The sequence below is a fragment of the Oreochromis aureus genome, linkage group 2 (genome assembly GCF_013358895.1).
Source record: "Oreochromis aureus strain Israel breed Guangdong linkage group 2, ZZ_aureus, whole genome shotgun sequence".
NCBI classification, from domain to species: Eukaryota; Metazoa; Chordata; class Actinopteri; order Cichliformes; family Cichlidae; genus Oreochromis; species Oreochromis aureus.
This window is the reverse complement of record NC_052943.1, coordinates 23,357,310-23,371,759: the sequence shown is the minus strand read 5'-3', so window position 1 is coordinate 23,371,759 and position 14,450 is coordinate 23,357,310. Positions and strand designations below refer to the sequence as shown.

The window sequence follows — 14,450 nt, the reverse complement described above, 5'->3', positions numbered from 1 at the left end:
GAGAGATGGTGAGAGAAAATTTTGAAATTGAATCTGTAGAAGTTGCAGCCTTAAGGGCTGAAGAATTAAGCCAAAGCGCAAGTGGTCTAAGTTGCAGTTCCTCAAGTGGCCATTTGGGACCCAACCAATAAAATGTTCAGATCCACTGCAGAAATAAACATGTTTACATCCTGTTACAAATTGTTTTGGTCTAGACAGCTAACTGTCCCCCTTGAGATAACCGCAGATGGGCTGATGTATTAGTATGCAGGTTTGACTTCTTTGAGTAACACATGTATATAGATGCAGGCACCTAGGAGTCAGCTAAGAGTCACCTTAATTAATTTGAACCAATGAAGGCTTAAGCTTCTTTATGGTGTTTGTACAATATGGAACAAATTCACAGAGTGAGTCAAGCCTCTAACTGTGAAAAACTGTGGAAAATATGATATCCAGGAGTGTTTATATTCGTTTCAAGTTATACAGTCTCCACACAGATAATGTTTTGTTCTGCTTTTCGTCACCAGTAGAAATGAACCATCAGTTGATAGTTACAGCAGTTTCCTCAGATTTCTGTAACATTTTGATTTTTATCAGTACATGCATAAACACCTAATTTCAAAGAAAACCCAACAAGAGTAATTTGTTTACTTCTGCTTTATAATTGCAGTAATTCTGGCAATGTCTTTGAAAACAATTAGTCTAATTATGGTCCCCATATCCCTATGATACCTTGCCAATGGCTCTGCAAATTATTCAAGAAGAAATTATAATAAGTGATAAAAATTATGAACCACACTATCATTATTTTAATGTAGCTATGTGCTAGTTCAACAACAGATTGTATTTGGATCTGAAATACCATTTCTGTTCAGGAAGAAAGTCGACGATGGTTAAGCTCATTGCTAGGCGTATTACTAACACTTGAAGCAATGTTCTGGACTGAAACATCAGATTTATGTGAGGATATTCACAAGCCTTTGGGTCACACTGCTCACAACCCTGAAACAGAGCTCCCTGGACCAAGCGGACGGGGAAACAGAGTGACAAATCTGATCTAATTAATTATTCAAAAGAGGTTAGTTAAATTATTATGCTGCGGAAACAAAAGACTTGCTATTGTCCTGCATTCTACAAATAGATACATAATTTGTTTGGCACATTTTTAAAAAAGTTTTGCAGCAGTGGATTTTAAATAATAAAGAAAAATAACTTTCAGCTTTAATTAAAGGGGTTTTACAAAAAAATGCACTGTTTACAGCCATTTTAATAAATACTCCTCTATTTTCAGACACTCAAAATTATATACACAACGAACATACAAACATTTTTAACATAAGGATAGTTCTTAATACTTGGATGAAAATCATTTTCTGTCAGTGACTGCTTAAAGTCTAGAAGCCACAGACATCAGCTCTACTTTTTATCTCAACATTCTTGAAAGAGTAGTTGTAAAACAGCAGAGTTCATCAGTAGAGAAACTGCATTAGTGAAGTCACAAATGATCTTCTTGTGACCGCTGACAGTGGACTCATCTCCGTGCTTGTTCTACTAGACCTCAGTGCAGCGTTTGATACTGTTGACCATAACATTTTATCACAGAGCATGTTGTAGTCATTATAGGTACTGCACTGTAGTGGCTTAAATCATATGTATCTAATAGACTCCAGTTTGTTCATGTTCATAGGGAGTCTTGTTCATACACTAAGGTTTATTATGGAGTTCCACAGGGTTCTGTGCTAGGACCAATTCTGTTTACATTATACATGCTTCCCTTTGGCAGTATCATTAGAAAGCATAGCATACATTTTTACTGCTATGCATTTATCTCTCTGTGAAACCAGATGACACGCACAAGACTTAAACTGCAGGAATGTCTTAAAAACATAAAGACCTGGTTGGCCTCTAATTTCCTGCTTTTAAATTCAGACAAAACTGAAGTCATTGTACTCGGCCTTAAAAATCTTAGAAATATGGTTTCTAACCAGATACTTATTCTGGATGGCATTAACTTGGCTTTTCGTAACACTGTGATGAAATTTGGAGTCATTTTTGACTATGTACTGTAGCATAGTACTGTACTTCCATTTGCATATTAAACACATATGTAGGACAGAGTTATTCCATTTGTTCAACAACTCTAAAATTGGAAACATCCTGTCTTAGAGGGATGCTGAAAAATTTGTTCTTGCATTTATTACCTAAACCGGATTATTGTAATTCATTATTATCAGGTTGTTGTAAAAACTGCTTGAAAAGCCTTCAGTTGATCGAGCGAGAGTAGCAACAAGAACTAGAAAGAAAGGATATTTCTTCCACATTGTCTACTCTTCATTGGTTCCCTGTTAAATTCAGAACTAAATTTAAAATCCTTCTCCTAACATAGAAGATTTTAAACAGTCAGGCCCCATGTTATCTTAAAGACCTCACAGTACTCCATCACCCCTATAGAGTAATTTGCTCTCAGACAGCAGACTTATTTGTGTTTCCTTGGATGTTTAAAAGTAGTATGGGAGGGAGAGCCTTCTGCTTTTAGATCCTCCTTCTGTGGAACCAACTTTCAGCTTTGGTTTGAGAGACAGGCACCCTCTATACCTTTAAGATTGGGCTTAAGACTTTCCTTTTTGACAAATCTTACAGTTAGGGCTGGTTCAGGTGACCCTGAGTCTACCCTTAGATATGCTACAAGAGACAGGTTACTGGGGCTTTCCCATGACGCACTGAGCATTTCCCCTTCTCTCACCATTTATCACTCACCATGTGTTTATACACCTCTCTGCATTTAATTACGAGTTATTGCTAATCGCTGGCTCTCTTCCACAGCATGTCTTTTGTCCTGTCTTCCCCCCTGTTCCAGGTTCTGCTGGAGGTCATAGTGGGTTGTCTGATTGTTAGGGTTTTATCTGTATTATTATAGGGTCTTTACCCTGAAATGCTGTGTTTGCTCCCTTGAGATGCTCTGCCAGGTCTTTATTGCAACTGCCTTCAGTTGCTGCTGTCTCTGGGTTTTTCAGTTTTGTATTTAATAACTGAAAAGCATGCTCTATTGGGTTGAGAGAAGGTGATTGATTTGGCCACTGAAGATTATCCTTTTTTTTGCCTTGAGAAACTCCTGAGTTGCTTTTGGAATATGCTTTGGATCATTATCCATTTGCACTGTGAAGCTCAGTCCGATCAGTTTTGCAGCAGTTGGCTAAATCTGACCAGAATATAGAACTGCATCCTTCAGAATTCATCCTGCTGGAAGTCACATCATCAATAAACACTTGCACTGACATGTCCTTGGGTCTCATATTTAAAATTACATTGAAAAGCGATAAGACACTACAGGGAGTGCAGAATTATTAGGCAAATGAGTATTTTGTCCACATCATCCTCTTCATGCATGTTGTCTTACTCCAAGCTGTATAGGCTCGAAAGCCCACTACCAATTAAGCATATTAGGTGATGTGCATCTCTGTAATGAGAAGGGGTGTGGTCTAATGACATCAACACCCTATATCAGGTGTGCATAATTATTAGGCAACTTCCTTTCCTTTGGCAAAATGGGTCAAAAGAAGGATTTGACAGGCTCAGAAAAGTCAAAAATAGTGAGATATCTTGCAGAGGGATGCAGCAGTCTTAAAATTGCAAAGCTTCTGAAGCGTGATCATCGAACAATCAAGCGTTTCATTCAAAATAGTCAACAGGGTCGCAAGAAGCGTGTGGAAAACCAAGGCGCAAAATAACTGCCCATGAACTGAGAAAAGTCAAGCGTGCAGCTGCCAAGATGCCACTTGCCACCAGTTTGGCCATATTTCAGAGCTGCAACATCACTGGAGTGCCCAAAAGCACAAGGTGTGCAATACTCAGAGACATGGCCAAGGTAAGAAAGGTTGAAAGACGACCACCACTGAACAAGACACACAGGCTGAAACGTCAAGACTGGGCCAAGAAATATCTCAAGACTGATTTTTCTAAGGTTTTATGGACTGATGAAATGAGAGTGAGTCTTGATGGGCCAGATGGATGGGCCCGTGGCTGGATTGGTAAAGGGCAGAGAGCTCCAGTCCAACTCAGACGCCAGCAAGGTGGAGGTGGAGTACTGGTTTGGGCTGGTATCATCAAAGATGAGCTTGTGGGGCCTTTTCGGGTTGAGGATGGAGTCAAGCTCAACTCCCAGTCCTACTGCCAGTTTCTGGAAGACACCTTCTTCAAGCAGTGGTACAGGAAGAAGTCTGCATCCTTCAAGAAAAACATGATTTTCATGCAGGACAATGCTCCATCACACGCGTCCAAGTACTCCACAGCGTGGCTGGCAAGAAAGGGTATAAAAGAAGAAAAACTAATGACATGGCCTCCTTGTTCACCTGATCTGAACCCCATTGAGAACCTGTGGTCCATCATCAAATGTGAGATTTACAAGGAGGGAAAACAGTACACCTCTCTGAACAGTGTCTGGGAGGCTGTGGTTGCTGCTGCATGCAATGTTGATGGTGAACAGATCAAAACACTGACAGAATCCATGGATGGCAGGCTTTTGAGTGTCCTTGCAAAGAAAGGTGGCTATATTGGTCGCTGATTTGTTTTTGTTTTGTTTTTGAATGTCAGAAATGTATATTTGTGAATGTGGAGATGTTATATTGGTTTCACTGGTAAAAATAAATAATTGAAATGGGTATATATTTGTTTTTTGTTACGTTGCCTAATAATTATGCACAGTAATAGTCACCTGCACACACAGATGTCCCCCTAAAATAGCTACAACTAAAAACAAACTAAAAACTACTTCCAAAAACATTCAGCTTTGATATTAATGCGTTTTTTGGGTTCATTGAGAACATGGTTGTTGTTCAATAATAAAATTATTCCTCAAAAATACAACTTGCCTAATAATTCTGCACTCCCTGTATGTGGGTGTGTCCTGTTTTCGCTCCCATTTCTGCTGAGGAACCAGGGCACAGCTCGTTCTTCTCAGCAATTAGCCACTCTGCAGTATAAAAGCTGAAGGGAAGCGCTTACCATTTTCAGTGATGGCCAGGCTTAGAGTGGTGAGCTTTAATGGTGTGCTTTGATGGTGTTCCAAGTTTCGAAAAATGTTCTTGAGTACAACATTTGTGAGCTGTTAACAAGTTCAACTTCTAAAGTGTGACATAATATATCATCCCACACTTATTTACTACTATAGGCCAAAGGTGCAGCGGCATAAACAGAAGGCGTAATTACAGAGAACTGAGTTTTTACTTGCTAAGAATCCTAAAGGAAATCAATTGCAGCAGGCCCCTGGAGACAAACATCTTGTTTTGATAATCAGACTTTGTTTTTTTTTCATAATTGAACATATAGAACAGACAGACACACATCGTCTTCTTCCTCTCTCATTCTGTCCTTCTCTCTTATAATCTCCCCCTTTACCTCCTTTTAGTACCACTTGCCAATACCTATAACTTTTGTAGTTGTTTACAGTGCTGAATGTTCTAACTGTTGAGACAATAATTGACATGCAAGTAACAGTCAAGCTTTTACTGGGAGAAGCACACTTTTGGGATGTGCCCTCTTAAAAACGAATAAACACTTTAAAAAGATTTAAAAAAAAAAAAAAAAAAGAAAAGAAAAGAAAATGCAGGAAAAGCTAAAATATTCCCTGGATACTTGCTTCTTAAGATATGAAGGGCAACAGGCCTTCCACTGATGAGGCCAGCCTGGCTTCTTCTTTTAGCTCCTACCAGAACAATTACTTATTCAATGCTCCTGCTCCAACCAGCGTTTCAGGTCATAAATCCACTGTGACTATGAGCTGCTACATCTAACCTCTGGATTAGCTTTCAAGTCATCTTGCTGACTATTCGTGTTCACCCTGAAGAAAAAAGTGGCAATTTTCATAAAAGTTGTGCATCCCTGTTTTTTTTTTCTATTTCTGTTTGTTTCAATAATTTTGTAAACGCTGTATCAGCTATAGCTAAGTTTGGGAGGGATGACCAACCTCAGCAGTTTTTGGGGGAAAAGGGCAAGGGAAATAAGGATGACTGTATTGTACCCATGACATCAATTTGTTATGACAAAAAAATATATATGTGACTATTTGCCTGCACTGCTGTGCGTGCGTAACACATGCTTATATGGGAGTCATCTGGGAGGTTGACTGGCGGTCACCGGTCAGTGCAGTAGTGCATCTCTAATTAGCTGTCATGTTAGCTATCATCCTACTGACTCTCAGCCTGCTGGGCTTCATTTTTGGGGACACAGAGTTATGCATATAGTCTTTATTTTCTATTCTATGTAGAATAGAAAACACACTGCTTGTCAGTGAGCACAGTGTGGATAATACATAGCTTTCAAACAACTGGCAGATTAAAAAGCATGAGCTGAAAGAGGTGCATATAATGGGAAAAGAAAAATCCAAACTGGATGACTAAAATCGAAGCTTGACAATTTGATTTCATCTTCTTAAGACTGTCATGCTAAGGCCTTTGTTACTTATAGTACGAATGGCAAGTTAAAAGAATAATTACATAAACAGATTGGTCATGCATGCATGATTGATCGTTAAACAGAACAATTTTGACAAAACCAACAATAGACTAAAATTACAGCTGTCATGATGCATAAAATTCCTTTTTTTTACATGTATGGAATGGAATAAGATGAAAGGACATCAGCAAAACAGAATAAAAAAGGCTGTGTCAAACCAACATTCAAATAAGTCTGGTACACTCATTTTATTGGCCATACCATGTAAATCTATCAATCCCACAAAAAACCCCAAAACAAACTTTACCAATTTTTAAAAATGAGCAAATATTATTGTTTATATCCTTTATAAGATGAGTTTAATGCATTTATCTCGAAAAACTTTGTCCAGATTGTGCATATTTGTGCCCATTTTTTCTGAAAAAATAGTTCTCACAACACGCAGAACGTAAAAGTCTTTCCCATTTTCTCACCTCGTGTTCTTTTACATCAACGACATCATTGGATATGTTTCACAAGACAAACAAAAGAAAAAAATGCAAGGCACACTGTGTTTCTGTCCTGAGGTATTAAACTTCAAAAGGCATTTGTTATTGTTCTTTCATCTCGCTTATACAGTGGCGGCTATTAGCTCCCAGTGACTTGACTGGGTTGAAAAGAGGGTTCCTCTGATTTTTACAAATCTGTATTTACAGATGAAAACATTCCAACTACACAAAATGTGAGGTTGAAAGTTTTGGCAATTTTTAATCGCCACCAGCAGTCTTGACTGGTAGAGTTTGCAACATTAAACATGTTTGCTTTGAACTATTTTAACACAGTAACAAAACACAATGTAAACATTTTAGTGGCAAACGGAAGACACACATCTAGGACATTCCTCCAATGCGGTAATGAGCGAATGTCTTCTGTTTTAATTTCAAGTAAAAGCAGAAAGTAAATACTGTCATGAAAGCACATCTGATATATTAACACCCCAATGTGTTTGCTGTAAAACATTGTGAAAAGCAAATAATTAATTTAAGGATAAAGTTTAAACATTTAAAATGAAGGTACTCACAGCATACATTGGACTTGGTCCTGGCGTTATGACTCGGCATTCCAAAATACTTGTCAAAAAGATGGGGCCATCCATTATTATCCCCTGTAAATTAATATATGACAGACACACAGGGAGATTATGAGTCATCTCTTAACTTTCAAAAACCAAACGTGTAATTTGAGTTAAATCAAGTATGTCAGATTCACCAGAAGGCAAACATTTTTCCCACCATTGATGCTATGAGATACAAAAGCCTACACGAAATATAAAAGGCCTTGAGCAGTTTGGGATAACCATACTTGTGATACAACCACCAGTTTGACTGCGTAGCTTTCTGAACTGTGTGTTTTTTGCAAGTCAGAATAATAATCACCCGCTCCAGATTATTCAGTGAATTGCAGCATTCTCCTCGTACCACATTATTGTCCCTGTGTGATTTCTTTTTGTCAATAAATGTAAAACACAGTTTATCTCATACTGGTTTTTGTGAAGGTATAGGGTTTTTTTTTTTTTTTTATCATCTCGGACTGGCGCTATTCCTATCTATTATGTTCATTTTTCCCTCTTTGTGATGTCATTAATATTTATTTTGTACATAAGCACTGTGCTTTCTAGGTTTTCCTTTTAGTTGCATGCACCTTTGGCTGGTTTGGAGCTAAATCTAGAGGTTTTCGTTGTACTGTGCCAAAGTGATGCTTTCATAACATCAACTCTGCCAACTCAACCCCTTTGCAGTTTCCTTTTAAGCCACAAATTGCTAAAAAAGTGGAAAAGCCAACACATTGACAACTATGTTTGCTCTATTTGTTGCAGTGGCATACAATTACAGAATTACAGCATCCCTCAATTATGTAACCCCACCCCATCCTCACTTCCCTATAGCTACCTTTTGGTCATGAATAGATCACATAACAGAAGTGGTTGCACTATTTGTAATTAGAGTTGGTGTGCTATTTGACATACAATTTAAAATAATGAAATTCATCACTTCAGGCTATCATTCTGGGAAACATCTGCACATCCTTGTCCATACCAGTGGTCTATATTACAAAGCAGGATGTTTGTTACTGCCTTATTTATCTTCTTCTGAACGTTCTTAAAGGAGTTCAGATTTCACAAGTTCAGATTTTTTTCCTGGGTATCCTTCAGTTGTTTCATTGTACAGACCCAAGGTCAATGGGTACAAAAAGAAATGGCACTAAGAACAGAGTTAACCACAGCTTTAAGTGTAAAACACAGAAAAAAACTATAGCACATTTAAAACCAGAGGTAGCCAAAGTGCTTCACATGATCCAATAAAAGTACAAAGGCAGATAAGCTAGCAGGTGGGAGGCACTGATTAACCAAGCATACAAGTATACAAGTACGCAGATAAGCACAAGCAAGATGATAAAAACAATAAAACAATATAAGCAAAAGAGAGGAAAGGGGAGGGATGGTCAAGGAGGCTGGGAAGGCTAAGCTAAAAAGGTGGGTTTTCACTCGAGACTTGAAGGTCTGGATCGAGTCAGATGCGTGAATAGGATGAGGGAGGTTATTCCACAGGTTAGGTGCGACTGAAGCGAAGGCAAGCAGCCAACAGGCTGTTGGAGGCAAAAGAAAACAACCACTATGTAGTACAACTGACGCAGACTCTTGTGACAAAAGAAAGCTATTAAAAATTCACTTGAAATCACCTAACAACTTTTTTGGCTACATCCATCTTGATCGTTTTCCTGCTTAGTCAGGGATTAGCAGGAAAAAACAGAGTATCCATAAATACTGATACCAACCACTGCATATTTTCTTTATTAAATATTTGTCAGGATTTAGGGCAGACTGGGAGGCTCCTTCGGGTGCAGTTACCATCCCAGGCTCCCTGTTCTGTGCACCTGTAAGTAATAACCGATTCTTCCCTAGACTGTACTATCTACCATGATGGTAATTTGGCCCCATTCTTTGTCTTTGGTTTCCTTAACTTGCTTTGTGATAACTCCTCCTTCTCATCTCCTGTTTAGAATCCCTGACCTACAATCTTCTCACCCACCAGAAGAACTCTCCAGTTTAATCCTGTGGACTCTTGAGCTCTCAACCAGTCCTAATACTTGGCTTCTTATTCAACTCAGTAATGCGAAATCACAACAACAGTTGTCTCAAGGTGCTTACAATTGCCTTACGGTGCTCCTTGAAACTCCATACCTTCTGGACTTGCATCTGCCCACCCACTCTCTGCTGTACTTGTTATTCCCACTCTGGAAATGTGCCTGCCAGCAGACTGATCTCCTCACTTCCTGACCTCGGACAACAAGTAAGAATGACTAATTTAGTAATTACAGACACCTCATACCCACTTAGTACTTCTTTTGCCACATAATTTTGTTTTTCTCTGCCAAGTAAATTAAAGGGCTACTACTGTCAGGGGCTGTGACCCAGCATTTTCAGTTTATTTTGAATTGTTGATTTTCTTATGTTATGTTTGTGATAATATTAAGTTCTTTTGCTATTATTTAGTTTGGGTTTAATTGAGTTTTATTCTAGTTTTTGGTTCGTCCATGTCTCCTGTTTACATGTCTTTCCTGCCTTCTGTGTAAGTCTATCTTGTCCTCTGTTTTACTTTTAATTATGCTTTCATGCCCCCAGGCTGTCATGTGTTTCATCCTGTTGTCAAGCTTGTGTTGTCATGTCCACCTCTCTCTATGTTTCCTATCTTATTTTGAAGAGACTGGTGTTTCCATGTTCAACGTGTTTAGTTTTACTTTTCCCTGTCGCGTCAGGTTCATTTGTGTCAGCGGTGTCTCCCCAGGTGTTTCTACTTCCCTCATTACCCTCCTGTGTATTTAAGTCCTCTGTCTTCCTCTGTTCAGCATTGGGTCGTCTGTTTGCCCTTATGTCAAGTCACATTATGTCACAGAGTTTCTGCTTTCTACTGTTCGGGTTCTTGTTCATGCTCATGTTTGGATTATTTCACAGTTACGTTATCGCATTTTCTCCTTCAGTTTCATGTTCTTGTCTTTTGTCATCGTTTTCATAGTTAGTTTTAGTTTTACCAGTTTAGGTTTTAGTTTTCCGCTTTGCCTCATTTTTCTGTTTTGCATCGGCCGTAATAAAGGCTCGCTTTTTGTTTACTGTCACTTCCTTTCTCCCATGTCTGCTTTTGGATCCATTCCATAAACACACCAGTTCTGCTCAGAATAACTACCACAAAGTTTTATTTGAATAACTTCACAACTACAGTGGTAAGGCATTCAGACTATCTTGAAGATATACCCCCACATGAATCCCTTTAAATCTTATCCTGTAAACATTCAGTTTTAGTGGTCATAGTAAAACATCCATCCATCCATCATCCTCAAAAGGTAAGAGGCTAGTAGGTCACTAGATTATGGCAAGTTTATGACCCAGCAATCACCTTAAAATAGGCACATTACAACGCACAGGTGCCAAATAAATGTCCTTCCCGGTATAAATCAAATAATCTTCACAAGCTATTTTTGGCCTAGAATAAACTACAATTGGTATAGTTAAAGTTATAGGATGTGTATTTTACATCAATCAGTATTTGACTGTTAATGTTTTTTTTTTCCTGCATTAAGACTGCATATATTGTGAAATCTCTTTAGTTTAGACACTTCAATAACATATGAAATTCAGTAACAGGTGAATATTTTTCTATTATTGGTAAAGGCACAGTTCCTTACAAATACTAGTTATCAAATACCAGTTATCGCCAGTTATCGCTAAATTTGGTGTTCAATTTAACGTGCTCTCCCAATGTTTGCTGCCTCTTATATATTGTGTTTGAGACATACAGTAAATTGTTTTATCCAAATGAATTTTCTTTGAAATCTCACAACTTATCACTGACACCTGTGCAAGGCCACAGTTGTTGCACAGCACCAACTAAAATCAGTAACTTGCGATTTACACCTTGAGTCTATGGTATGCTCTGCAAAAGTAAGAGATTATTAAATATCTTTCTTTGAAATGTGACAGTAATTGGAACTTGATTCTACTCTAAATGAGCTCTCATTTTTCAAGAGTATACGGAGTCCTCTATAAATAAAGCCAAACAAGCTTTGTGTGAAAGGTTTTTTTTCCCCACAGGAATAAAGCACTATTTGAGGGTTACACAATTAAATAAATTGATAAACATGTTCTTGCTTGCCTTCTTAGTCAGTATTTACAGAAGAAACCTACCAGGATTAGGCAGCAGTGCTAAAGAGCTCACTGAGGTTTCTGATCAAAGCAACAGCAGACAGTACTGGGGCAGAGAAACCTCTCCACACTCTGCCATTTAGATTTATGTTTAGCATGTTACAATTCAGTGGGCAGCAGCACTTCAAAGCAGGTAGGAGGTCCACACATATTCTCAGCAGTTTTTGTGTGAAGTGCAAATTTCACAAAGAGCAGTCGATGTGACTCGTCCATGGGCTATAATAAAAGCAGCTACAATAAAAGAAGAGTTCTCTAATTGATAAGCTTTAGGAAATGTATGTTTGGATACAAAACTTACAAAATTCAAGCAATGAGCAAAGGAAAGGATGTGGAGAGTAAAGTGACACAAAACACTAGATAAAAGGGTATTATTGACAGACACTTTTCAAATGCAGTGCACCATTTATACAGGTCTACATAACCTGTGAGGATTATGATCTGCTAATTTTAGATGGCATCCTCTGCCTTCCTGTCTCTATTAGAGACAACAGTTAAGCCGGTTATGCTATGGTTCCAAATGTAATAATGCCTGTTTGTTGTGGTGTATGTGGTAAAAATTTCAATCAGCATGCAAAAGTATTTTATTTACCACATAAAATGTATTAATATTTAACTGCAGAGATTAGTAAACCACAAGAACAAATCATGGCAGGTAAAAGAGCGTTCTCTCTCTCTGTTGAACATATCGCATATAACTTAAATGCAATAAAAGTCAGGTATTTGATTTAAAAAAAACAACAACAACAATTTATTAAAAATGTATTTATTTTTATACAGGGAAAGAATAAAAATAAAAAATCTCTTTTGTAGGGAGTTGTTAAGTTTTTGGTCTTCGAAAGAAAACAGTGTATACTCATTACCACAAAACAACAATGTCCACTCACTTACTTAATCAAAAAATTCATAATAATTGGGTTGACTGTCTACTTGCTAGCCAGGGTTGGAAGGGATTTAGTAATAATCACATACCGAGTGATTCAGAGAAAAAACAACAAAAAAACATGAGACTTCTTGTTTTTTATTAGAGGTTTCTAATCTCCTCATCTGTTTTTTTATTTCTTGTGATTACTGGCTGTGCATTTTGACATTTTCTTACAAAAAAAATTAGTTAGATTAACATATTATTTATTGGTAATTATTTTTGCTAATTGCTACACTTTGCAATCTGCTGCATTTCTCAGTAAGTTATATAGTGAATCAAGATTTTGAAGCACCTAGGATACATAATGCAAGGGGCTCTAAAATGTATTTTAAAAATAGATTATTTGAAAATGTCAAGGTTTTAGGCTGTTCAATGAAGCAAACATTGAAAACCATTTGAAAGACAGAATGAGGATGAATTGGCTTGAAATACGGGAAGTCTGGAGGCAAATTCAGTGTCTTGGGGTATTTGTCATTCTTTTCGAGTTCTTCCTGAGCAGTTTTTGGGTTCTGGCAGGATTACTGAAGGCTGCAGCTGTAGACAAATGATACTGACATGTACTGTATTGTCTGCAACGAAGTTTTGATGGATCGTACATGTCAACATAATTTCAAAGTACTAATTTAGTCTGCGGAGAAGATGCACTTTCCTAGTACATTCATCCGTGATTATAAACAAATATATGACTCCAATTTTGAGTTCCTAAATATAAACAGGTAGCAGTTGCACAAAACTTCAGGGAAGTAGTTGAGCAAAGTCTTTTGCAAGGGCTACCTATTCATCTTTTAACACTTAACAACAGAGGGATTTGAAAGCATGTGAAAAGCCCACACAGAATAAAAAGGTTCCATTGAAACTATTTATGAACTAAACTACAGAAACTTTTTAACATGTAAACAATTTCATCAAATTTTCTGATTGCATTCTTTTTGTTTATGCTCTTTGTCTTGATGTAAATATGCTAATATGCACTTCCAAAGAATAATGGCTTCCAAGCTGAAGGGAACTCTGCAGAGAGTTTGTTTTCAATACAAACTCTTAAAGAATATAAAGCAACTACTGTCAACTGTACCATAGAGATATGGTATCTGCTGATAAAATGGTAATTCTTCTGATTAAATATTCTGGTGCAAGTGTAAACCTGACCCACAGCCACTGAGAGAAATGTTCCTGAACATGGCAGTATACCATACTTTCAAGGAAGTGCCAAAAAAGAATTTAAATTTCAGGACAAACAATGATCAGATAACAAGTTATCTGTACAGATGCAGGAGAAAGCCACTCTGCTTGACATTGATAATAGGATTACCAGCAAGCAGAAATCACTTAATGACTTTCTGGGTCATTCTTGCTATGGATCAGAGTGAGAGAGAAATGAACGGACAAAAAAAGACATTTTAATCTCGCCTTGGAGCAAAGACTGATATTCTATTCAAAAGACTGAAAATATTTTACTTCAGAAACATTGCTACTCCTCTCTTCTTTCTCTCTGCAGTAGTGGCATTTAAATACATGGGGAATTACAAAAAAAGGCATGGAATAGAAGTAGTCTGTGTATACTTATAGCAGCATAATTAAGGAGCCACCTGATAGTTTAAAGCCTAATCTTAAAAGTCAAGAGGATGTTTGTCTCCAAAACCAAAATTAGGAGCTGGCACCACAGAAGACGAGCCTGATGGCTTTAGTTTACCTCCCACTGGTAACTCTCGGAAAGTAAGCCGCCATCTGAGAGCGAAGAGCTCTATTGGGATAATTTAAAGCGCCACAGTGCATATAATCACGCACTGTGGCGCTGTGGATATGAGTTTCCGGCTTGAGATTAGATTAATGAGCTCATTTGCCACTTGTGCTGCAGCTCGCCAC

At 37.8% G+C, this 14,450-nt stretch overlaps 1 protein-coding gene across 2 annotated transcripts in view; it reads right to left on the bottom strand.

The window, feature by feature from the left end:
* The window catches only part of rxfp1 (relaxin family peptide receptor 1), a 72,596-nt gene that overhangs the window by 19,442 nt on the left and 38,704 nt on the right, over positions 1 to 14,450 (bottom strand). For both annotated transcript variants that reach the window (XM_031759541.2, XM_039621089.1), the window contains exon 3: positions 7,490 to 7,573. In XM_031759541.2, the coding sequence (XP_031615401.1) occupies positions 7,490 to 7,573 (84 nt within the window). The remainder of the gene's footprint in view (positions 1 to 7,489; positions 7,574 to 14,450) is intronic.